Here is a 25850-nt window from a genome sequence, read left to right on the forward strand (position 1 = left end):
AAACTAAAGTAAATCTGTCTAGGGCAAGTGGTTCTCAAAAACTGAATGACCATTCTGAAGTAGTTGCAGGCATCTGAAACTGGGCATTGCACAACTTTACCCAAAGAATTTTTTTAATGGGGAAAAAGGTGACATTTTAGTGGGTCTAGATTTTATTGTCTTGAGTCCCATTTTTATTCCATTTTACCATGAAATGATGACTGGTGCCACTGGTGAGAAAATGAACACCTGTTTGTACCAGTTTAGAATACACCATAATCACATATAGATATTTGGGATTTGTTTTTTTAATTTTATACCACTGCACAGTGTTAATTTGAGTCTTGGGACAATTGTCCCTGAGTAGTCTTGGCTGTCAATTTTAGTCATAAATTAGTCATCTGAATTGTTTTATTCGACTAACTCTACAGGAGAGTTAGTTGAGTACATTTTTACAATATTTAATCGACTAAAACTGAAAGAATTCAAATTATGAAATTATGACTAAAACTGTCATGTTAAAGTTAAAAATATGAAAACGACGCTTTTGTCACGTAGAAAAACTTTTATTTTGAAGAGCAACAGCGTTGAGTTCACGGAGGTGTTGGTTCTTCTTCTTCTTTTTTTTTTTTTTTTTTTGTAGCGCTAATGACTATTCTCGCGAGAGCTGTACCGTACTGTTCGCTTGCGAGCTAAACCTCTCAACGTTTCCAGGTTTCGTGTCGACCTGAAAACATCCAACGAAGGCAGACACAGAACGGCATCGCAACGGAGTGTTTGTTTTTTAAATCTAGGCTGCAAAGAAGACCACAAAAATAATGCCGCACAATTTTCAGCCCGGAGACCTGGTATTCGCTAAAATGAAGGGCTACCCCCACTGGCCAGCCAGGGTAAGAAGAGAGCAGCGCTTTAGCAACAGCAGCAGCTAACACCGACTCCTCTCCTACTGCTAAATAAATACATCCTTTATTTTGCTTTTTCCTGGGCTGGCATGATAGTTTAGGCCCATAATGCACACACGGCATCATTTGCATGAGAAGCTGTCGGCCTTACCTGCACAAAGACGTGCAGAACCTTATTTTACAGTGTTGGAAAATAATTCTAACAGCACTTCATTATGTTTAGCCAAATCCTGTATGACTTTTTCTTGTAAACTGCTTGGTATTGATATATTTTTGAACTCTATACCACCAAACTTGTGTTATTCTTCTGCTTTCCAGTTTAGATTTTGACTTAAAGTGTTTTGTGCTCAGATCGAGGATGTGGCTGATGGAGCAGTGAAACCACCTCCGAACAAAATACCGATTTTCTTCTTTGGGACACATGAAACGTAAGTGTATTGTATTGTAACCATGGTTACATCATGCCACATTCCACACTGGGCTGTTGGTATTGTTACAGAGCGATTCTGTCACATATCAGATCATGTTCTGGAAGGTCCAGTTGGGAAAAAATATATAACAGGACAGAAGCTGAACATTTCTACAGTACTTTTCCATCTTAAGCAGATGCTCAGAGAGTTTTACAATGATGCCTCTTATTCATACACACTCACGTTGGCATGCTGCCACTCAAGGCCCTCAGCTGCACACCTAGAGAGCAACGTGGGTGTGAAGGACCTTTCCCCGGGGCTCTTAGTGATTTTTCCAGGTTGACAGGGATTTGAACTGAGGATATTCTGGTCTCAAGCCCACTATTTGAATACATGGAATAGTTTTGACAGTGTTGAGTGCTTTGTCTCCAAAGTGAAGGTCCAACAATGTCCACGTCCATTGGATTCTATGACATGTGACATATGTTACCCCATAACATGATAACTAAGGATGACACATGGTGCAAATTATTCCTTTTTGAAACCTTATTAACTCAACCAATAATTTGCATCACCTTTTTACCAAAATTGGAGCAACTTTAACTTTTGACCCCTGTATAAACTGAATTTGACCTTTGTCACCATTCTTGCTGTTTTAACCCCATGACTCCATAACATTTAGTCGTAGATAGTTGAAACTATATACCTTTATGGAATCTTTAGGTTCAGACAAATAATGTGGTATAGTTTTTTTAATACGATTGGAGCATTTTTAAATTTTGACCCCTCTGTAATTCTTCCATTGACCCCTACCTGGCCACCTATTGAAAATTCAAGTGGCAAATTCCCATGGCCATATAGATGATTTACTGCCCTCTGCTGGAATGGCATTTGAGTCCTGAATGTAATTATCAATGTCCATTGTTCAGTGTTGTTTGCGAATATTTGTAGTTTCTCCAAAAATATTAGCCCTATCGACGTTCCGTTTTGGAGGTGTTCATCCTTGACCTAAAATACATAGGCATACCAAACAGCAAATGTCAGCTGTCCCCAGTTTGTCCGTGACCAAAGTTATACACGCATGCCCGCACGCAGAGCTTTTTGTTTTTTCTGTATTCTAACATAAGCAGGTGCTTTTATGTTTACACGCCCATAAACTGAGGCGGTGGTGGAAGACATCAAACGCACTACAGTTCTCACTCACAGTAACGGCAAAATGACACTTAACTAAACTGACTAAACCAATTGAACTACAAAAACACAATAAATCAATAACACTGACAATACTGTGAAACTAACATCAACCACAATAACATTTAAAACCCCAAACCTCAAAGTCCCATGGCGCATTGCAGCACAGTGTCCATTGTTCACTGTTGTTAGCTAATATTAATAATAATAATACATTTTATTTGTAATGCACTTTACATTCCATGGAATCTCAAAGTGCTAAATTACTAAATTCTCCACAAATATTAGTCCTGTCAACTTTCCGTTTTCGAAGCCTTCATGCTTGACCAAAAATACATAAGCATACCAAACGGCAAATGTCAGAACTCCCTAGTTTCTCCATGATTGAAGCCATATGCACACAGAGGTCACTTTTCTATTGTAATATACAGTGGAATCAGTGTCATAAGTTGACTAATTGTCTTTCTCTCTTTTCACTCTATTTCTTAGGGCATTCCTTGCACCTAAGGACCTTTTTGCTTTTGAAAAGTACAAAGATCGCTATGGAAAGCCCAACAAACGGAAGGGATTCAACGAAGGTTTATGGGAGATCCAGAACAATCCACATGCGTCCTACAGTGCCCCACCTGTGGTAAGATACTGTTTAATAATTTAGGAGCTGGAAATAACTTCAGTTATCAAATAATGTTTATTATTATTATTAGCGGTAGTAGTAGCAGTTGTAGAAATGTAGGCAGTTTCCCTCTGCATTAGGTAAAGTCTTTAAATCTTTGCTTCTCAACAATCCTGACCCAAAGATGTTTGATATAAAAATGGTTGATCAAATATCAAAATAGTTGCATTTGAATCAACAGTGAATGAATCCCATTTGTGTGGTTGATAGAAATGATTTTTGTCAATATTTTCAGAAATGCACAGTAAGTGTAATGCAGGGCTTTGTTTGCTTTTGATTAACATGCAGAAGCTTGGCGTTACTGCTCAGTCATCTAATCCATGGGTTAAAGTTCTCCGTCACCACGACGGATTTCCGTCATTTGGAAAATTTAACCACACATACGCGTGCGCACGTGGTATCGTGCGTGTTTTGGGGCCAAAATATGATAGCCTCACTGTCAAAGCAACATCCCATTCTGCACTAATCAAAGCAGCAGCAATGTCAGCGTGGACTGAGGAGGAAGGGACTGTGTGAATTTTCACTCCTCTCCGCTCTGTTTACTGCTTGCCATGAGCCATGGTCCTTCTCCTCTCTGTCTTCGTGGGAACATTGGCAGACACTCCCCAAGTAGATTGAGGCGTGGCTTTGCTTTGAACCAATGAAGCATTGATCTGACTCTGCTTCGATGGTTTGTCGCTTTATCTTAATTTTCCCCCGCTAAAACCCTAAAGAGCATATGTCTGAGTAATATTTACCTTTTTTATATTAAACCTACCTGTTATGGTCTTCTAAAACAGTTGATAGATGTATTTTATAACTTAAAAACGGGACCGATGCTAACGCGTTAGCATGTCTATGGCGTTTTCAATGTTAAAGTTAGCATTAAGCTGTTCGCATCTCAGCACAGTTTGTGTGCATGTTTTCTGTATAATAAATAATTAATGGCTTAGTGTTTGTTGTCGTAATAAGTCAAATGTATTACAAATTGTTATTTATTTATTTTTATTTATATATTAATAATATAATAATCAGAAGAGTCAGAATCAGAATCACCTTTATTGTCACTGTAATTTGCATTATAACGAGATTTGAGTGCAACTCCAAAAAGGTGCTTTCCGTGGTGCGAGTAATTTTTAGACAAATAAAAGATAGTGAAATTTAACGGTAAATTATTCAGAGTATATGCACAACTAATATAAACATAAGGTAAAATAAAATGAAATGTGGACTAAGTAATGTAAAACGAGAATTATATACAACTGTTTAAGTTTAATGACAGTTTGTTTCGGTCAAACCACATCTAAGCTGTTTTTACACAAGAAAAAAATAAAATGCAGTAAACTGCACATTTGTGTCTTTTTTCCTGAAAATAACTTATTAAAGATCACATATTACACTTTCGTCAGGCCTTTAAAATACTTTTGTGGACTCTTGCTGTAATATGTTGTCAGTGGTTGAGATAGTTTCTGTAGGCATCTAAAAATGCTCACAGTCGGTTGAAACCTGATGGAAATCTCTCAAAATAAAACAAAACATTACTCGAGGTATGTTTTTGACGAGAATATAACATCATAACTTTATTACAAGGTCAACCGTTGATGTTGCGTGACAAAGGCCTTTTCATAATAACTCACTTCAAGAAATAATGGCAAAACTCACATGTAATAAAAAAAAAAAGATTAATCGATTACTAAAATAATCGTTAGTTGCAACTCAAGTTTGTTTTACGAGTGAGAGCATTTTACAGATTAAATGTGAATACGCCAGTTTTGAGTTTCTCAGTGCGCATGCGTTTTCAAAACTGGTGACAGTGTTACTTTGTGCACAGCAGAACAACGTTATCAGTTGCTTTAGGACCTAATTTTGTATTTTGACTATACAGCCAGCCACACAGCACCCTTTTGGTGCATTCAGCGGATTAGAACAGATCAAAATACTACAGAAGACAAAGAATTTTTACTTGACAGTTTGAAGTGAGTTTTCTTTGTTTCAGAAGACTTCATACCCATTAAATTTCACCAGAATATACTAAATTTGACTTGCTCTTTTAAAAAATTTCTGGGGGAGCACCCCCAGACCCCCCATATTCAATAGTGTGTTTTTACTTCACAGATTGAAGTGACGTATTTGTTTCAGTGGGCTTCATACTCATTAAAATTCACTAGAATATACAAAATTTGACTTGGTCTTTTAAAAAAAATTCTGTGGGAGATCCCCCAGACCCCCATAGTTTGAAGTGAGTTTTCTTTGTTTCAGAGGGCTTCATACCCATTAAAATTCACCAGAATATACAAAATTTGACTTGCTCTTTAAAAAAAAAAAATTTCTGTGGGAGATCCCCCAGACCCCCATAATCAATACTGTGTTTTTTCTTAACAGTTTGAAGTGAGTTTTCTTTGTTTCAGAGGGCTTCATACCCATTGAAATTCACCAGAATATACAACCCCTGGCAATAATTATGGAATCACCGGCCTCGGAGGATGTTCATTCAGTTGTTTAATTTTGTAGAAAAAAAGCAAGATCACAGACATGACACAAAACTAAGTCATTTGAAATGGCAACTTTCTGGCTTTAAGAAACACTATAAGAAATCAGGAAAAAAAATTGTGGCAGTCAGTAACAGTTACTTTTTTTAGACCAAGCAGAGGGAAAAGATATGGACTCACTCAATTCTGAGGAATAAATTATGGAATCACCCTGTAAATTTTCATCCCCAAAACTAACACCTGCATCAAATCAGATCTGCTCGTTAGTCTGCATCTAAAAAGGAGTGATCACATCTTGGAGAGCTGTTGCACCAAGTGGACTGACATGAATCATGGCTCCAACACGAGAGATGTCAATTGAAACAAAGGAGAGGATTATCAAACTCTTAAAAGAGGGTAAATCATCACGCAATGTTGCAAAAGATGTTGGTTGTTCACAGTCAGCTGTGTCTAAACTCTGGACCAAATACAAACAACATGGGAAGGTTGTTAAAGGCAAACATACTGGTAGACCAAGGAAGACATCAAAGCGTCAAGACAGAAAACTTAAAGCAATATGTCTCAAAAATCGAAAATGCACAACAAAACAAATGAGGAACGAATGGGAGGAAACTGGAGTCAACGTCTGTGACCGAATTGTAAGAAACCGCCTAAAGGAAATGGAATTTACATACAGAAAAGCTAAAAGAAAGCCATCATTAACACCTAAACAGAAAAAAACAAGGTTACAATGGGCTAAGGAAAAGCAATTGTGGACTGTGGATGACTGGATGAAAGTCATATTCAGTGATGAAGCTCGAATCTGCATTGGGCAAGGTAATGATGCTGGAACTTTTGTTTGGTGCCGTTCCAATTAGATTTATAAAGATGACTGTCTGAAGAGAACATGTAAATTTCCACAGTCATTGATGATATGGGGCTGCATGTCAGGTAAAGGCACTGGGGAGATGGCTGTCATTACATCATCAATAAATGCACAAGTTTATGTTGATATTTTGGACACTTTTCTTATCCCATCAATTGAAAGGATGTTTGGGGATGATGAAATCATTTTTCAAGATGATAATGCATCTTGCCATAGAGCAAAAACTGTGAAAACATTCCTTGCAAAAAGACTCATAGGGTCAATGTCATGGCCTGCAAATAGTCCGGATCTTAATCCAATTGAAAATCTTTGGTGGAAGTTGAAGAAAATGGTCCATGACAAGGCTCCAACCTGCAAAGCTGATCTGACAACAGCAATCAGAGAAAGTTGGAGCCAGATTGATGAAGAGTACTGTTTGTCACTCATTAAGTCCATGCCTCAGAGACTGCAAGCTGTTATAAAAGCCAGAGGTGGTGCAACAAAATACTAATGATGTGTTGGAGCCTTCTTTTGTTTTTCATGATTCCATAATTTTTTCCTCAGAATTGAGTGATTCCATATTTTTTCCCTCTGCTTGGTCTAAAAAAGTAACCGTTACTGACTGCCACAATTTTTTTTCCTGATTTCTTATAGTGTTTCTTAAAGCCAGAAAGTTGCCATTTGAAATGACTTTAGTTTTGTCATGTCTGTGATCTGCTTTTTTCTACAAAATTAAACAACTGAATGAACATCCTCCGAGGCTGGTGATTCCATCATTTTTGCCAGGGGTTGTACAAAATTTGACTTGCTCTTTTAAAAAAAAATCTGTGGGAGATCCCCCAGACCCCCATAGTTTGAAGTGAGTTTTCTTTGTTTCAGAGGGCTTCATACCCATTAAAATTCACCTGAATACACAAATTTTAACTTGCTCTTTTAAACAATTTGTGGGGGGAGAACCCCCAGACCACCCACAATCGATACAGATTGAAGTGAGTTTTATTTGATTCAGAGGGCTTCATACCCATTCAAATTCACCTGAATCCACAAACTTTGACTTGGTCTTTAAAAAAATGTTCTGGGGTAGCACCCCCAGACCCCCCAGAATAAAGACTACACCCCACCCCCACCACCCTTTTATGTACCTTTATGTTCAGGTTTTGCATTCTGTTTATGCTTTGTCTGACTCTCCTTAGAGGCTATTTAGAATAGATTTGTATGCTGTATAATGTGTTTATTGCATTTATTGAGGAAAAAAGAGTGTGTGCCCCCACTACGCCACATTTTAGGGAATTGCTGGCATTGATTTTTGCCAGGAAAAAATTTCAGTCAGATGAAAATTTATTGTTTTAACCCATGATCTAATCACACATCAATATGTCACAGCCTCATTTCCAAATGAAGAGTTTTGTCACATTTTATCCTCTTATTTTTTGTTATGGTTCATGTGATTATTTCATATTAAGTCTTTACTAAAGACAATGTTGCTTAAAAATAATAAGAAATATTGTTTTTCCATCTTTTTAAAACTTTTCATTTACTCTGTTAATGAATTTTGTTACTGATGTGTAGCCAGTCAGTTCATCTGACAGTGAAGCCAATAATGCTGGAGGCGGAAGTGAGGATGAAGATGATGAAGTTGTGGTGCCTCAGAAAGCAGATTCATGTAGTGAAGTCGACTCTGATTCTGGGAGTGAAGACCGAGGAAGGGGTGGAGGAGTGAAGCGGAAGCCACCAGCTGCAAAGGTAGTTATATACTTTCATGTTAATTATTAAATCACGCCTTTTGTTGGTGAGGATGTTCCATGGCACTCATAATGATACATAAGGGATGTGTAGATGAGTGCTATAAGCAGTACTCAAGTTAGTACCAAAAAGTTATGTCTGCATGTGGAAGGTTTGTCTGCATACAGAAACTTAAAAAAAAAACCTCTTGGAAGTTGTCTTTCACCGCTCCTGTGCACACTTTATATGTTTAAATTCATAATCCATTGTTTGTGTGAAGCAAAAAAAACACACAAAAAAAAACAAAAAACGTATAAAAGCACACATCATTAGTCATCAATAAGTATCACAGTAAAAATCATAAATATCACAGTAAAAATCATCATAATATTTTTTAAAAGTATTAACACTTGGAGTGTTTACCACATAGTGGGAGAGGCTAGTCCACAGAGTTATAATTCTATTAGAAAAGATATTTTCTTCAGTCATATATCTGCATATTAAACATGTGAGAGTGACCTCTCAAACCTGAGAATAAACTCTATTTTGGAAAAAAGTTTCAGGCCTGATATTCACAAAATCATAAATCATTTTGTAATCTTCAATCAGGTCTCCACGAACCCTTCTATTTTCAAGAGTAATAAAGTTCAGTTGCTTTAATCTCTCTTCATATGTTAAATCAACCAACTGTGGTACAATTTTTGTGGCCCTTCTCTGAACTTTTTGTAATACATTTTTGTCCCTTTGAAGATGAGGGGCCAAACTTGGACACAATACTTTGAGGTCTGACATAATTTTTTATACAAGATCAAATAAGATTCTTAGGAAATATAATTAACAGTTCTGTTGACCATGCCCACAACTCTATTTATTACATCCCTTTTACAGTCATCATTTCCCCTGATTTTATTCATTATTGGACTGTGGGAGGAATCTGTAGCACCTGAAAAGAATCTACGCAGATACAGAAAGTTTTCTTATTTATCAGCATCAGAAAAGTTAATCCAAGAAGCTGGCTTGTTGTTATCCTGAGGTAATCGATTTAAAAATGTATAATTACGTCTGCCAAGGATGTAATAAAATCATCAATGTTTATTTATTTGTCTGTCTGTCTCTTAGTAAGATTATGTCAAAACTACACAGATTTTGAATAAATTTTCACCATAGATAGATATTAGGCCATGAAAGAACCAGTTCATTTTTAGAGGTGATCTGGATCTAGTTTCACTTTATATAGGCTTTGAAGGATTATTGTTAGCAAGATTATGTCAAAACTACAGCATGGATTTTGATGAATTTTGCACCACAGATACATATTAGGCCATGAAAGACTCCATTAAATGTTGGAGGTGATCCAGTTCCGAATACAGTTTCTGGATCAAGATTTTACTTTATATAGGCTTTGAAGGATTACTTCAAAACTACACAGATTCTCACCAAATTTGCACCACAGATAGATATTAGGGCATGGAAGACCACTGAATTTTTGAGGTGATCCGGATTCTGGATCAAGATTTCACTTGATATAGGCTTTGAAGGATTTCTTCAAAACTACTTCATGGATTCTCACCAAATTTGCACCACAGATAGATATTAGGGTGTGGAAGACGTCACTGAATTTTGGAGGTGATCCGGATCTGGATTGGCAGACGACAGAAATCTCTGTTTGCTCTTGTTTGAAATAAAATTCTTTGTTTGCTTAAATTTTTTCTTTTTTTTTTGGTATCCATATTGAAGATGAAAATGTTTAGACTTGATTTATCTATTTTCACATAGTTTTCTGTTAGTTGGTACAAAGTAAATAACTCTTATTATAAGTTCAGGAGCAGCAAGTTATACTTTTGGGATTGTAATTTTGGTGAAAATTATTCAAAAGGTCATAAAGGGTTAATATGCTGCCATTATCCATGAGGGGTTGCCGTAGTAATGACAAATGGGCGTTGAGCCAAAATATGGTACAGTTGATTAAATTTAATCTGTACTCATGGGTTTGTTCCCCCCCTTTAGCGGCCTCCTCCTCCAAAAAAAGCTCGGGGTTCATCCAGCGATCGAGATGAAGAAGAGAGTGGCTCACCGTCTGGGTCGGAACCCACTCCCTCAGAGTCTGACTCTGGCAAGGACAGTGACCAGGTCATTCATTACACACAGACGCGAGTACCATTATTGATTGTCTGAACATAATTTGTAAATTTGACAAAATGTTTTTGCCCAATAGGATTTCACTCCAGAGAAGAAATCAGCTGGGAGAGGTGTAAAGAAAGCAGGAGGAAGAGTGAAGAAGAAGGTAAACCATTGGAATCTCTGCACAGTAGAGGAATTCCAGGTCCTTTTTGACTGGACAGAGTCCATTTCCTTTTTCCATCTGTGTCCTCTTTCTGTGTGATATCACAGAAGGGTTCTTCTGACTCGGACTCAGACTCAGGATCTCAATCAGAGAAGAAAGGAGACGACAGTGACTCAGAAGACCATAAGCCTCGGCCGGCCATTTCTGGCTCAGAATCCCAGTCTGGCTCAAAGTCTGAATCAGACTCTGATCCTCCTCCCCGCAAAGGCCCACAGGCACGCAAGAAAGGTTTGGACTTTCTCTTGTGTCAAGTTTTAACATTTAAGCCTAATCCAGCCTCCTGGAGATACGGATAGTTTAAGAGTTGTGTGTTTTTCAGTGGTGGGCACAGCTAACCGAAAAGTTTGCTTCGATAACCGATAATCAGCTAACTGAAAAGTTATCTTTTATGACGCTAAACTGATAAACGGCTAAAAAAAAAATTGATTAGAAGCTACAGCTAAATGATAACTTTTAGTATTGACTCGGTGGCACGGGTGCACGGCCACATTGGATTACACTGTCGGCAAAGCGCTTTTGAATCTCAGCGCTGCAGGCGCTGCTGCTGGGTAGATTCAAAGGTAAAGTCACATACACAAAAATGAATGCACAAAAAAAAAAAATAAATAAAACCCCAAACACTGTCATTATCTTTATCAAAAGCAGTAAATCGCAGTATCAGAAGTCACAGTTTATATTATAATAAACCGTTTACGGAGCTATGGCTCATATTGGGTTCACAGACTTTTGAGCTGCTTACCGTTTTTGTCCACAGTGTAACTTCTTTTGGCTTGTTATCTTCTTCACCTAGTGTTGCAACAGTGTCTTACCAGCCCTTGTGTGCTTTGACCTGTGAACCGGAAGTGATATCTAGCTTTTTTTTTTTTTTTTAGTGAGCACTGATGCCGGCTGGCTTATTATTGTCGCACCAGCTGGTATTGCTAAGCAGTTGCTAAGTAAGACCTCAGGCTGTCCGGATGATGTGCAAGTTGCAACATAGTGAATTTAGCTTTGACTTAATTTTTTTTCTCCCTAAAACTCTGAAAGTCAGACATGGAAAGCTGAAATTTTAATTTTAATATGTTGTAGCATAGACATGGAGCTTTCCAAAAAGGTGCAGCATACCAAGATCAGATGATGATCAACATGCACATAAATTAATTACATGAACAAATGAAATTAAAGAGTACAACATACTGTTTATTTAACACTGTTTATTAAACGCAGTACTCAGTAAAGTTCTATGTAATCTAAACAAAGTATTAAACAAATAAGGAAGTTGTTAACCCCCAAAACATGAATCAGCTGCAAATAGTGAATTATCCACAAACCTTTAATTGTAAAACATATATATATATATATATATATATATACACACACACAAAAAGGGTGGTCCACTACAGTCAGTGAGGTAGGGAGGTGAGCCCAGAGTGGGTCTTGTTCCTGGTGACAAGCCCCATCCACTCTGGCAACAGCAGCAGGTGAGGAGTTTGACTGTGACGGGTAACGTAGTTGTCAAACTCGGGGAGGACAGAAACCTCCCTTGGGGACTCTGGGAACGTTAGAAAGGTGTTCACAGGTCATAGGACAAACGTCGAAAAACAAACAACACTAGTTTCTAACCTCAGGAAGTAACGAGCTACAACCTCATTTTTTTATCCATATGAGCCGTCCTCGGAGCTGGAAAAATAACATTAATCTGAACAAGCAGGCGGACACGTAGGGAGCTTCTACAAAGTCCAAAAACAAAAGGAGACACCAGAAAAATAATCAATAAATTCAGGTGTGTCACCAAATTCACTGAACACATCAATGGTCTCCTGCTGGTTATACTACAACACTCAGTTTGGAAAATGGTTTCTTTAAAAATTAAGGGAATTTTTCATTGTTTAAATTTTCAGTAGTGTCATTGTTATGGTGTAGTGACACAACATTTACTGCACACGTCAGTGGTCTCCTGGTGGGTTATACTACAGCAGTCAGTTTGGAAAAATATGCAAAAATTGAATTTTAGTGATTTGTTTTTTCTTTCTTCATTAAAATGAGCAATAAAAGTCACAAATTCACTAAAAGTATAACCAACAGGAGAGCATTGATGTGTTCAGTGAATAACATCAGTCATAACACCAAGAAATTTAGTATCATTTACAATTTCAGTTTCAGGGTCATGTACTGTTAAGCAAGCTTCTACTTGAATTTCCAAATACAGTGCACTTTGTTTTACCAAAAATACCTAATAAGATACTCCTCCAGCTGCTTGTGGATGGCCAAGATCTTCCTCCCCAGGGTGCGGCAGGACATCGATGTTTTGCTGGGGTTCAAGGTCTTGACCAAACTGATGAAGCTGGGGGACTCCACTACATACAGTGGCAGCATGTTGCATACAAAGAGGTCCACAATCTGTGTGTCCACCACAGACTGGTGGAAGCCAGCGCCAGCAACCGATTGAACAAATACCCCCTCCCCCGAATGGTAGGCTGGGACAGCTGGCATTTTTTTTTTTTTTTTTTTGCGTGTGGCTGAGCCTGCGATGAAGAAGACTGGCTGCTGCTACTGCTAGCAGAAGATGATTGCCGTTATTTCCCACGTGAAGAGCCGGCCTCGATTCTTTCCTCAAATTCGATGCCATGGCCTGCGTGGTTCCATTTCACATAGGGCTTAAAGTTAAACAGGCTGGTTGTGTGTCCCTTAATTGTCAGCTCCTTCAGCTGACGCAAGACACATTGGAGGAAAAAAAGGACCTTAGCGCTACATCCACATTCGCTCCAGGCTTCTCCTCAATGTCATCCTTAGGCCATGGAACAAAAATGATGTCTTCACTCATTGTACAAAAAAAAGACACCATAAACTAACAATAAAAACGTATATAATGCTCGCTCGCTGACTCGCTTGCTCTCTAGTCCTACACACATGCTGCAAGACTCGTGACTGAGCATGCTGCAATCTAGTGCTTAATGTTGATGTCATCGGCCAGCGACGGCCAGTCAGAGAGTGCACAGATCACAGTGAAGGTTTTTTGTAATCTTATTTTTTATGTATGTCTATATATTATATATATTTGTATGTTAAAGACCGTTTCTATAAAAACAGTAAATCGCAGGATTAATAGTTAAAGTTTATCTCTGTATAATGGTACCCGTGTTGCGTTCAATGTGAGTGGTAAAATCTACAACTCTGTTAGGCTCTGATGTGTTAACTTAGATAATTAGCTGTCAGCAGGCCCACCACTGGTGTTTTTTGTGTGTCTGAAAGTTGCACTGGGCAATTGTTTGTAATGTCTACTTGTCACTTTCTTTATCCACAGAGAAGCCCGCCCCAAAACCTCGCGCACGTAAACCCAAACCTGCACCAGTGAAACGAGCCCCTTCATCATCCTCAGACAGCGACAGGTCAGGCCGTCCTGAAGTTTTCTTTTTTATGTTAAAATGCTGTTTTGTGATGTGGCACATTACCAGCTCTGAGAAAAAGGCAGCATGTTGGTAAGTTTTGTACTTCCACAGTGACAGTGAACCCGACCGCATCAGCGAATGGAAGAAACGAGATGAGGAGCGCAGACGAGCGCTAGAGGAGCGCAGGAAAAAGGAGGAGGCAGAGGAGCTACGGCGGCTACGTGAGCGGGAGAAGGAGGAAGAGGAGAAGAAGAAAAAGGAGAAAGAGAGGGTTAAAAAGAGGAGCGACAGTGACAGCAACAGTAGTTCAGATGAAGGTGTAGATGATCACCCATTGAAGAAATCTAAGAAACCCCCTCCACCACCAATTCCTGCACCCTCAGACTCTGATTCTCCACCTCCTGTTGAGGTAGTGTCATTAACAAAACCTTATTAAAGACCAGAAGTTTCCCATTTTGCTTTACTATAATAAATTGGAAGCTTTCTCTGGATAGTAGAGCAGGTAGCTGAGTAGATAAGGAGCTGCCCTGCCAATATGTAGACCTGGGTTTAAATCCTGCTTGTACTACTGGTTTCTGTCCTTGGACAAGACATTTAATCTACATTGTCTCAGTTTAACCAGCTGTAAGTGATACAAGCCTTGGCTGGGGGAGTAACCTGCGTCAGACAGGTGTCCCGTCCATCTTGAGGCAGAGACACTCATCCACCTGATGCTACTGACGCTGGAGATAAGCAGGGGGCATATGCAGATACTTATTTTCCCCAAACAAAAGACACCACAATGTTGTGATAGAACTTGGTAAATAAAATTTGCAGGTGTGCCTTAAGGCTGGAAGGTCACCGCTTGTGGTATCGACAGTGGTTTAGGTTTTGTGGCTTCTGAAAACATTTTGTTGCTCATATAGATTAAACACTCGCCATATTACACTGGTGTAATGATGTTTTTTTCTCAACACAAGGTCAAAAAACCATCCAAGAGATCGGACAACCAGAAAAAGGCAAGAGGGAAGAAAGAGGACCGAAAGCAAAGAAAGGAGAAAGAGCTCAAAGAAAAAAAAGCACGACAGTCACAAGAAAGGTCAAGAGCAAGGTGAGTGTCCAACAGTAAAATGGACACTACAGCACACATGAAAAACAACAAACAAACAAAATATGCGCAACTTGTGAAAAATGAAATAGGCACATCAGTGTTCTCTCACTCTCAGGTCAAAGCCTGAAACCATCAGACGCAGACCAGAAAGGCTCGCAGAGAAGAAAGTAGAGAAGAAAAAGGGTCAGTGTTCCTTAAACTCACACTTTTACCATCACCTTTATGTTAATTGTAGCTGACTAGTGGTGTGTTGTAGTTTCACTTGGAGGTGGTATTGCCAGTTACAAGTGGGAAATTGTAATTCTAACTCGTCAACTTATTCACACACCACATGCTCAGAGCTCACAGTCCAAGATGGCTGCTCTGAGCATCAACAATACATGAAAGGTGTTTTTTTTTTTGTTTTTTTTCCAATTTAATCCTTTTTGCTCACAGTACTGTCCTACTGCTGTCTGTGGACATGATGCTTCAGTGTTTTTGTGCGTGCAATACCAAGTATCATGTGTTTATCAACTGATTGTGCCAGTATTGGCTAACCCATTAGTTGTCACCAACGACGATTGGTGACGCAGTACTACAAACCGGGCATTAAATAAAAACAGTGACACTATACCTTCTGAGCTATCTGTCCTCTTCCATGAGGTCTCTTTTGGGGTGGGGTGGGGTTTGTTTTATAGCTCTTTGTACTCCAAAAGAACAAGCACAACGAAGTGTGAGACCACTTTTTTGGACGGACCTCCTGTGCCGCTGACTACGTAAATGAAGCTTTTCTCTGCTTAAGAAAGGTCCTAATTACACCATTCTTTAGTTTGAAGTGGCTGTTGTTGCACGCCGACAAATGCAGAGAAACAACTGTGTAAAAGCCCTTTCACACCGGGGCAAATGTAGAGTTGCGTATTGTGGTGTACTGACTACACAGAAAACAGCTCTACACTGAGTTTTTAACTCCCCTTCATCGCAGTATGCTGAGGGGTATGAGGGGTGGATGCAAGAAATTAAACCTGTTTAATTTTTTTCTGCATAGAGCACTAGACGCAGAAAGTACGCAGTTTTTAAGCAAGTCTACACAACACTGCGCTACTGTATGCAAATCTACACAACACGGCGCTACTGTACACATCCAAAAACTGAGTGTATTCGGGGTGAATCAGTTGGAGGAGAACAGGTGGAGAGAGTGTGTGTGTGTGTGTGTGTGTGTGTGTGTGTGTGTGTGTGTGTGTGTGTGTGTGTGTGTGTGTGTGTGTGTGTGTGTGTGTGTGTGTGTGTGTGTGTGTGTGTGATCGAAATGGTGGACATATGCCTGCTCAGAACAGGTAACAAACCAGCGTGTGCGCGAGTGTGACTGCATGAGCCACACAGTTCGCAGTGTGGTGAGGTGATCCACACAGCCTGCAGCACACGTGATCCAACGGGTGCACATGTCTGTGGTGAAGTGATCTACACAGCCCGCAGCGCGTGTGGTCCAACGGGTGCGCGAGTCTGTGGTGAAGTGATCTACGCAGCCCGCAGCGCGTGTGGTCCAACGGGTGCACATGTCTGTGGTGAAGTGATCTACGCAGCCCGCAGCGCGTGTGGTCCAACGGGTGCACATGTCTGTGGTGAAGTGATCTACGCAGCCCGCAGCGCGTGTGGTCCAACGGGTGCGCGAGTCTGTGGTGAAGTGATCTACGCAGCCCGCAGCGCGTGTGGTCCAACGGGTGCGCGAGTCTGTGGTGAAGTGATCTACGCAGCCCGCAGCGCGTGTGGTCCAACGGGTGCGCGAGTCTGTGGTGAAGTGATCTACGCAGCCCGCAGCGCGTGTGGTCCAACGGGTGCGCGAGTCTGTGGTGAAGTGATCTACGCAGCCCGCAGCGCGTGTGGTCCAACGGGTGCGCGAGTCTGTGGTGAAGTGATCTACGCAGCCCGCAGTGCGTGATCCAACATGCGCGCGAGTATGTGGTGAAATGATCTACGCAGCCCGCAGCGCGTGTGGTCCAACGGGTGCGCGAGTCTGTGGTGAAGTGATCTACGCAGCCCGCAGCGCGTGTGGTCCAACGGGTGCGCGAGTCTGTGGTGAAGTGATCTACGCAGCCCGCAGCGCGTGTACATGAACCGGCAGGGATCCGTCTGTTAAAATGCACATCAGAAAACATGGTTACATTCTTTCAATTCATAAAATCTCTCTCTCCCCCGCTGTTTCTCTCTCATTGCTGAAACAAGAAACCGGGTGTTTAAGTATGCTTGTGCATTTAAATGGCAATATTTTCTATTTTTTGGGTGGGGGGGCAATGGTCTCTGAACGTGGTGATCTGATGTCCCCAGCCCTGACGAGGCAGCAGTGTCTCACTGTACATCTGGAAACGTGAGTGGCATTTGCTTTTAACCGTTTTGAGAACAGAGTGCATTTTACACAGTGCAAAAAAAAAAGTAGGCATGAGTGGACTGTGAAAAGGCAGAAAAATAGCGGTGAGGGTTACATATTGTGGCAGTAAAAGCTACAGTAAGCAACTATAAGCAAGACCATAAGCAATCACACACTAGCCTACACAGGGACTACACCAAATCTGCGCAATTTTCTAGCGTACTCCTGCAAGCCCGGTGTGAAAGGGGCTTAAGGAAACTTTTTTGTGACTTTGGGCTGTGACGAAAGGAGTTGTGCTTTGCTAGTTAGCAAGTTAGCTAACAACTATCAGCATTGATAGCAGTTTGGCTGCTTGCAGCTCCAACGTCTTGGACTGATAAACGGCAGCAGGTCAAGCAAGTGAACTGTGTACTATAAAATGCCACCAAAAGCAGCTAAAACAGAGGTTAAACCGGATGAGGAGTAAGTGTTGCTCTCTCATGTTACTGAGATGATGCAGCGGCAGAAGGACATGCTCTTGGCTCTGTTAAATCAGCAACAAGAAAACTTTCAAAGGATTTGTCCTAATGATCATGGATTCCACTATCACCAGACTGGATGCAGTATCAAGGGACGTACCAGAAGTTTTCACAAAAAGAAGCAGACATGGTTAAGTGTGTGGAACACTGCAATTCAATGCAAGTGGACATTTATGAAGTCTGTGAAAGTTTGCTGACTATCACAGACAAGACAGAATACTTGGAAGGTCAGACCAGACGTAAGAACCTGGAGAAGAAGAAGAAACTTGGCTGAGTCGGAAGAGAAAATTAAAAGGCTCTGGCGGAGCAACTGCAGCGAGAGATCGAGGCAGAGAGAGAGCGCATCGCACAGGAAAACCTGGAGGTGACAGACCAAGGCACATAGTGGTCAAACTACTGTGATACAAGGACTGAGAATCCATACTGCAACGCACCAAGTCTCTTAAAGGAACAAAAACATTAATCAGTGAGACCTTCAGACACTGTCAGACAAAAGAGGAAAGAACTGATGCTGGAGCTGAGAGCTGTGCGGCAGGACGTTGCGTATCTACGCTGCGACAAGCTGATCATCCACCCACGCTCTAGTACACCAAGACAGCAATGAGACACGTAATGGACAACAGGAGTGCTGACTCATAAGACTTTAATGTGGATACAAATACCACTAATACTCATTTTGAAGTTAACCAGTTACAAAAAGGATTATTGCCTTTGACCCCCGAGAACTAAATACTTTTCAAGACACTAAACATACTGTTAACCACAGGACATTGAAAAGGACATCGATCCAGATAATAATTTCTGTTTGAATATCAGCAAGGATTGCCACTATTTTACTGAAGACCAGTATAATAGTATATACAAAACTGCAAACAAAATTTAAATAATCCACTTCAATATCGGAAGCCTGTTTGCCAACTTTGCCATCAAGGAATACATAAGTCAGTTTTCACAACCTTTCAACATAATTGATATATCTGAAACTTGGATGAACAATGAAAGGGGCATGGACTTTGATCTTGAAGGATATGAACTGATTTGAAAAAAAAATTGGTGGTGGTGTGTACATGAGTTATAACTATAAGGTGGTTCAAAAAGTGTCAGTGGTGGTTGATAATGTACTTGAAAGCCTGTCAATAAAAATATGTAGGGGAAAGAGAAAAATGTTATTGTGAGTTGTACATACAGAACACCAGGGTCTAATGTAAACACTTTTAAAGATTGGCTGGAGGATGGTGATTCCCTACATGTTTTTCTTTTCTTTTGTGTGTGTTTGAGTGTATAGACTATAACTCTGCATCACGTGTTTCAGTAACCTGCAGTTTTCAGTGCAGCATATTGACTGAGTGTTGTGTTCTTCTGCAGAGCCTTCGCCAGAAGAAAGGTTACAGAAACTCCATACAGATATAAAATTTGCACTCAAAGTGGACAACCCAGTAAGTGTTGTCCTTGATCATTTTTATTTTTAATTTAAAACAAATTCATTCTTTCTGCTTTTTGTGCAAGTACATTTGTGCAGTCTTTTAAAAAAAAAATGAAAATCAAAGATTTACTCTGCATTTTGTATTTTTTTAGGACATAGAACGATGTCTACAAGCCTTAGGAGAGCTCGAAGCTGTGCCTGTTACCAGCCATATCCTTCAAAAGAATGCTGAAGTTATTGCCACATTGAAAAAGGTGTGCTTTCTTTTTGTTTGCCGGTCTTTTGTACAACCCCTGGCAAAAATTATGGAATCACCGGCCTCGGAGGATGTTCATTCAGTTGTTTAATTTTGTAGAAAAAAAGCAGATCACAGACATGACACAAAACTAAAGTCATTTCAAATGGCAACTTTCTGGCTTTAAGAAACACTATAAGAAATCAAGAAAAAAAGATTGTGGCAGTCAGTAATGGTTACTTTTTTAGACCAAGCAGAGGAAAAAAATATGGAATCACTCAATTCTGAGGAAAAAATTATGGAATCACCCTGTAAATTTTCATCCCCAAAACTAACACCTGCATCATATCAGATCTGCTCATTAGTCTGCATCTAAAAAGGAGTGAACACACCTTGGAGAGCTGTTGCACCAAGTGGTCTGACATGAATCATGGCTCCAACACGAGAGATGTCAATTGAAACAAAGGAGAGGATTATCAAACTCTTAAAAGAGAGTAAATCATCACGCAATGTTGCAAAAGATGTTGGTTGTTCACAGTCAGCTGTGTCTAAACTCTGGACCAAATAGAAACAACATGGGAAGGTTGTTAAAGGCAAACATACTGGTAGACCAAGGAAGACATCAAAGCGTCAAGACAGAAAACTTGTTGGGAAACTTGTACACGGACCCACAACAGGGGACGCAAATGAACGGACAATGGAGGAAGTCAAATAACAACACTTTACTGTTGTGAGTGGGCACAACAAACACAACAGATTACAACAATAGACAACAAGTCAAATCACAGAAGGTGTCGTGTGGGCAGGCTCGAAGATAGAAGACGTCTGTCCAAAGCAGAACCGGAACCACACGATTTCCTCCGCCACCAGACCCCGGGAATACTGGAGCCGCCAAGTCCCGAACTCCCAGGTGGCCACTGCCTCCGCGTGTCGGACCTGGTACTGCTGGCGAGGAACAAAAAAAAACAATTAAATGTGGGCGCGTTTACACCCAGCAATCCACACGGCAGGAAAACTACCTCCACCTCTCGTTGGAAAGAGTCTGTTATATAATGCACAAAAGTCACAAAAGGTTACTGAAAAGATCTCACGGTCAGCTGAGAACGTTACCTTCCAGGTAGAACGATATCTCGGCAAAGAGGTGGAGACGTCGTCCTGCTGATGTACCCCTGCTGATCAGGTGATTGGTAACAGCTGTTGCAGGTGATGCGTGACAGCTGTCACCCTGGCTGCTCCTGTGAGGCGGCTGCGCCCTCTGGTGCCTGGAGCCCGCACTCCAGACAGGGCGCCCTCTGGTGGTGGGCCAGCAGTACCTCCTCTTCTGGCGGCCCACACAACAGGACCCCCCCCCCCCTCAACGGGCGCCTCCTGGCGCCCGACCAGGCTTGTCCGGGTGGCGGCGGTAGAAATCGGCCAGGAGGGCCAGGTCCAGGATGAAGCTCCTCTTCACCCAGGAGCGTTCTTCGGGACCGTACCCCTCCCTGTCTACCAAATACTGGAAGCCCCGGCCCATCCTACGGACATCCAAGAGCCGGCGTACAGTCCAAGCCGGCTCGCCATCGATGATCCGGGCAGGAGGCGGTGCCGGACCCGGAGTACAGAGGGGTGAGGTGTGATGCGGTTTGACACGGGATACATGAAACACAGGATGGATCCGCAGTGAGGCCGGAAGCTGAAGCCTCACTGCGGCTGGACTGATGACCTTAAGGATCTTGAATGGGCCGATATAACGGTCCTGTAGCTTGGGGGAGTCCACTTTGAGGGGAATGTCCTTTGTGGATAACCACACCTCCTGCCCTGGCCGATACGCAGGGGCCGGGGTCCGCCGACGGTCTGCATGGGCTTTTGCCCTCGTCCGGGCCTTTAGCAAAGCAGAACGGGCGGCACGCCACACCCGACGGCACTTCCGTAGGTGGGCCTGGACCGAGGGCACACTGACCTCTCCCTCAACCACCGGAAATAACGGGGGCTGATACCCCAGACACACCTCAAAAGGGGAGAGGCCGGTGGCTGAAGACACCTGGCTGTTATGGGCATACTCGATCCAGGCCAAATGGGTACTCCAGGCCGCCGGGTGCGCGGCAGTCACGCAGCGCAAGGCCTGTTCCACCTCCTGGTTTACCCGTTCTGCTTGCCCGTTGGTCTGAGGGTGGTACCCGGACGAGAGACTCACCGTGGCCCCCAGTTCCCAGCAGAAGCTCCTCCAGACTTGCGAGGAGAACTGGGGACCGCGATCGGAGACGATGTCTGTTGGAATCCCATGCAGCCGGACGACGTGGTGGACCAGGAGGTCCGCTGTCTCCTGGGCTGTTGGGAGCTTCGGGAGGGCCACGAAGTGGGCCACCTTGGAGAATCGGTCCACTATCGTGAGGATGGTGGTGTTACCCTGGGACGGCGGGAGGCCCGTGACAAAATCCAGGCCGATGTGGGACCAGGGGCGATGAGGCACAGGCAGCGGCTGGAGTAGTCCTGATGCCCTGCGATGGTCAGCCTTGCCCCTGGCGCAGGTGGTGCAGGCCTGGATATAATCCCGGACGTCGGCCTCTAGGGACGCCCACCAGAAGCGCTGCCGGACAACTGCCACGGTTCTTCGCACCCTTGGATGACAGGAGAGCTTGGAGCTGTGACAGAATTCCAGGACTGCAGCCCTAGCTTCTGGTGGGACGTATAGTTTGTTCTTCGGCCCAGTTCCGGGTTCCGGGCTTCATGCCAGGGCCTCCCGGACGGTTCTCTCTACGTCCCAGGTGAGGGTGGCCACGATAGTGGACTCCGGGATGATGGGTTCCGGTGGATCCGACAACTCCGCTTTGACTTCATCTTCATGTACCCGGGACAAGGCATCCGATCTCTGGTTTTTGGTCCCGGGATGGTAGGTGATCCGGAAGTCAAAACGGCCGAAGAACAGTGACCAGCGGGCTTGCCTGGGGTTCAGCCGCTTGGCGGTCCTGATATACTCCAGGTTCCGGTGGTCAGTGAAAACCGTGAATGGCACGGACGTTCCCTCCAACAGATGTCTCCACTCTTCAAGAGCCTCTTTCACCGCAAGGAGTTCTCGATTGCCGACGTCATAGTTCCGTTCGGCCGGGGTCAACCTGCGGGAAAAATAGGCACACGGGTGAAGGACCTTATCGGTCTTCCCGCTCTGGGAAAGCACAGCTCCTATCCCTGAGTCCGAGGCGTCCGCTTCAACCACTAACTGGCGACTAGGATCGGGCTGCACCAGAACGGGTGCAGACGAGAAGCGTCGTTTCAACTCCTTGAACGCGGCATCGCAACGATCCGACCAGGTGAAGGGGACTTTTGGTGAGGTCAGGGCTGTCAGGGGGCTAACTACCTGACTGTAGCCCTTAATGAACCTCCTGTAGAAATTTGCAAAGCCGAGGAACTGTTGCAGCTTCCTACGGCTAGTGGGTTGGGGCCAGTCTCTCACCGCCGCAACCTTGGCCGGATCAGGAGCGACGGAGTTGGGGGAGATGATAAACCCCAGGAAGGACAAAGATGTGCGGTGAAACTCACACTTCTCGCCCTTCACAAACAGCCGGTTCTCCAACAACCGCTGCAGGACCTGACGTACATGCCGGACATGAGTCTCAGGATCCGGAGAAAAGATGAGTATATCGTCTAGATATACGAAGACGAATCGGTGCAGGAAATCCCGCAAGACATCATTAACTAATGCTTGGAACGTCGCTGGGGCGTTTGTGAGGCCGAACGGCATGACCAGGTACTCAAAGTGACCTAATGGGGTGTTGAATGCCGTCTTCCATTCGTCTCCCTTCCGGATCCGAACCAGGTGATACGCATTTCTAAGATCCAGCTTAGTAAAGATTTTGGCTCCATGTAGGGGGGTGAACACGGAATCTAATAATGGCAACGGGTATCGGTTGCGAACCGTAATCTCATTCAGCCCCCTGTAATCAATACATGGACGAAGTCCGCCATCTTTCTTGCCCACAAAAAAGAAACCTGCCCCCATCGGGGAGGTGGAGTTCCGGATCAGCCCGGCAGCTAATGAGTCCCGGATGTAGGTATCCAGTGATTCGCGCTCAGGTCGTGAGAGGTTGTACAGCCTGCTGGACGGGAACTCAGCGCCTGGAACCAAATCAATGGCACAATCGTACGGACGGTGCGGGGGAAGGGTGAGTGCCAGATCCTTGCTGAAGACGTCAGCAAGATCGTGGTACTCAACCGGCACTGCCGTCAGATTGGGAGGGACTTTGACCTCCTCCTTAGCCTGGGAACCGGGAGGAACCGAGGATCCTAAACACACCCGATGGCAGGTTTCGCTCCACTGAACCACCACCCCAGACGGCCAATCAATCCGGGGATTGTGCTTTAACATCCATGGGATGCCCAAAATCACGCGGGAGGTAGAAGGAGTTACAAAAAACTCAATCTCCTCCCGGTGGTTTCCAGACACCACCAGAGTTACTGGTTGTGTCTTGTGTGTGTGAGTAAAGGGAGGAGGGTGCCATCTAGTGCCCGCACCTGCAATGGCGAAGGAAGCGCCACCAGAGGGAGCCCTACCTCCTTTGCCCATCCGCTGTCTAGCAGATTCCCTTCTGACCCTGTGTCCACCAGTGCTCGGGCTTGAAGGGTTAAATCCCCGCTCAGGATTGTGACTGGGAGTCGTGTGGCAATTTGTGTGTGTCTCACTTGAATGTCTTGACCCCCCCTTAGCCCAGTCTCTAAGGGCGAGTGTTGACGTCTTGGCCGTTTGGGGCAGTCTCTCTGTGTGTGCTCTGTTGAGCTGCAGAGAAAATACTCTCCACGGATCAGCCTCCCCATTTTGGCCCTGTGCGTTTCCCTAACAACGTCAACAGGGGGAGCTGTTGCCCCACAAAGCGCTGCGGCTGTGGAGCGTGGGGAGGGCGGCCCCTTTTCGAACCCGGAAGGGAGAGGGGTGGCGCGTATCCGGTCACGTCCTTCGCCTCGCTCCTGACGGCGTTCCTCTAACCGATTGTCTAATCGTATAACGAGATCAATAAGCCCGTCCAAATCCCGCGGTTCGTTCTTAGCCACCAGGTGCTCCTTCAGGACCAACGATAGTCCGTTTACGAAGGCGGCGCGGAGGGCAGTGCTATTCCAGCCGGACCTCGCAGCCGCGATGCGGAAGTCGACTGCATAAGCAGCTGCGCTCCGGCGCCCCTGTCTCATTGACAGCAGCACGGCTGAAGCGGTCTCTCCTCTATTTGGGTGATCGAACACTGTTCTGAACTCCCTCACAAACCCATCATATGTCAGAAGGAGCCGTGAATTTTGCTCCCAGAGCGCTGTAGCCCAAGCGCGTGCCTTGCCGCGAAGCAGATTAATCACATAAGCTATCTTACTAGCATCAGTCGCGTACATGACTGGACGTTGTGCGAAGACGAGCGAACACTGCATAAGAAAGTCCGCGCATGTCTCCACACAACCCCCGTACGGTTGTGGAGGGCTTATGTATGCTTCAGGGGAAGGTGGGAGGGGTCGTTGAACGACCTGTGGAACGTCACTATTGCGCACAGGATCGACAGGAGGGGGAGCCGCAGCAGCGCCCTGAGGGCGCGCTTCCACCTGCGCGGCGAGAGCCTCCACCCTGCGGTTAAGGAGGACGTTCTGCTCGGTCATCAGATCCAGCCGAGCCGTAAAAGCGGTGAGGATTCGCTGCAACTCACCGATCATTCCTCCTGCAGACGCCTGTGCGCCCTGCTCTTCCATTGGCCGTTCAACGGCCGGTCGACGCCCCTCGGGGTCCATGACGTTGGCCGAGATATCCTGTTGGGAAAGTGTAGGTACACGGACCCACAACAGGGGGCGCAAATGAACGGACAATGGAGGAAGTCAAATAACAACACTTTACTGTTGTGAATGGGCACAACAAACACAACAGATTACAACAATAGACAACAAGTCAAATCACAGAAGGTGTCGTGTGGGCAGGCTCGAAGATAGAAGACGTCTGTCCAAAGCAGAACTGGAACCACACGATTTCCTCCGCCACCAGACCCCGGGAATACTGGAGCCGCCAAGTCCCGAACTCCCAGGTGGCCACTGCCTCCGCGTGTCGGACCTGGTACTGCTGGCGAGGAACAAAAAAAAACAATTAAATGTGGGCGCGTTTACACCCAGCAATCCACACGGCAGGAAAACTACCTCCACCTCTCGTTGGAAAGAGTCTGCTATATAATGCACAAAAGTCACAAAAGGTTACTGAAAAGATCTCACGGTCAGCTGAGAACGTTACCTTCCAGGTAGAACGATATCTCGGCAAAGAGGTGGAGACGTTGTCCTGCTGATGTACCCCTGCTGATCAGGTGATTGGTAACAGCTGTTGCAGGTGATGCGTGACAGCTGTCACCCTGG

At 43.7% G+C, this 25850-nt stretch overlaps 1 protein-coding gene across 1 annotated transcript in view; it reads left to right on the forward strand.

Moving 5' to 3' along the window:
• The first annotated feature begins 632 nt into the window (after window positions 1-632).
• The window catches only part of hdgfl2 (HDGF like 2), a 32559-nt gene continuing 7341 nt past the window's right edge, over window positions 633-25850 (forward strand). The window contains exons 1-13 of the mRNA XM_034179756.1: window positions 633-869; window positions 1233-1309; window positions 2972-3113; window positions 8037-8210; window positions 10197-10319; window positions 10405-10473; window positions 10581-10761; window positions 13817-13901; window positions 14013-14310; window positions 14861-14991; window positions 15107-15174; window positions 19216-19286; window positions 19426-19527. Of these exons, the coding sequence (XP_034035647.1) occupies window positions 798-869; window positions 1233-1309; window positions 2972-3113; window positions 8037-8210; window positions 10197-10319; window positions 10405-10473; window positions 10581-10761; window positions 13817-13901; window positions 14013-14310; window positions 14861-14991; window positions 15107-15174; window positions 19216-19286; window positions 19426-19527 (1593 nt within the window). The 5' untranslated portion in view covers window positions 633-797. The remainder of the gene's footprint in view (window positions 870-1232; window positions 1310-2971; window positions 3114-8036; window positions 8211-10196; window positions 10320-10404; window positions 10474-10580; window positions 10762-13816; window positions 13902-14012; window positions 14311-14860; window positions 14992-15106; window positions 15175-19215; window positions 19287-19425; window positions 19528-25850) is intronic.

Source organism: Thalassophryne amazonica, chromosome 10 (genome assembly GCF_902500255.1).
Source record: "Thalassophryne amazonica chromosome 10, fThaAma1.1, whole genome shotgun sequence".
Classification (NCBI taxonomy): Eukaryota; Metazoa; Chordata; class Actinopteri; order Batrachoidiformes; family Batrachoididae; genus Thalassophryne; species Thalassophryne amazonica.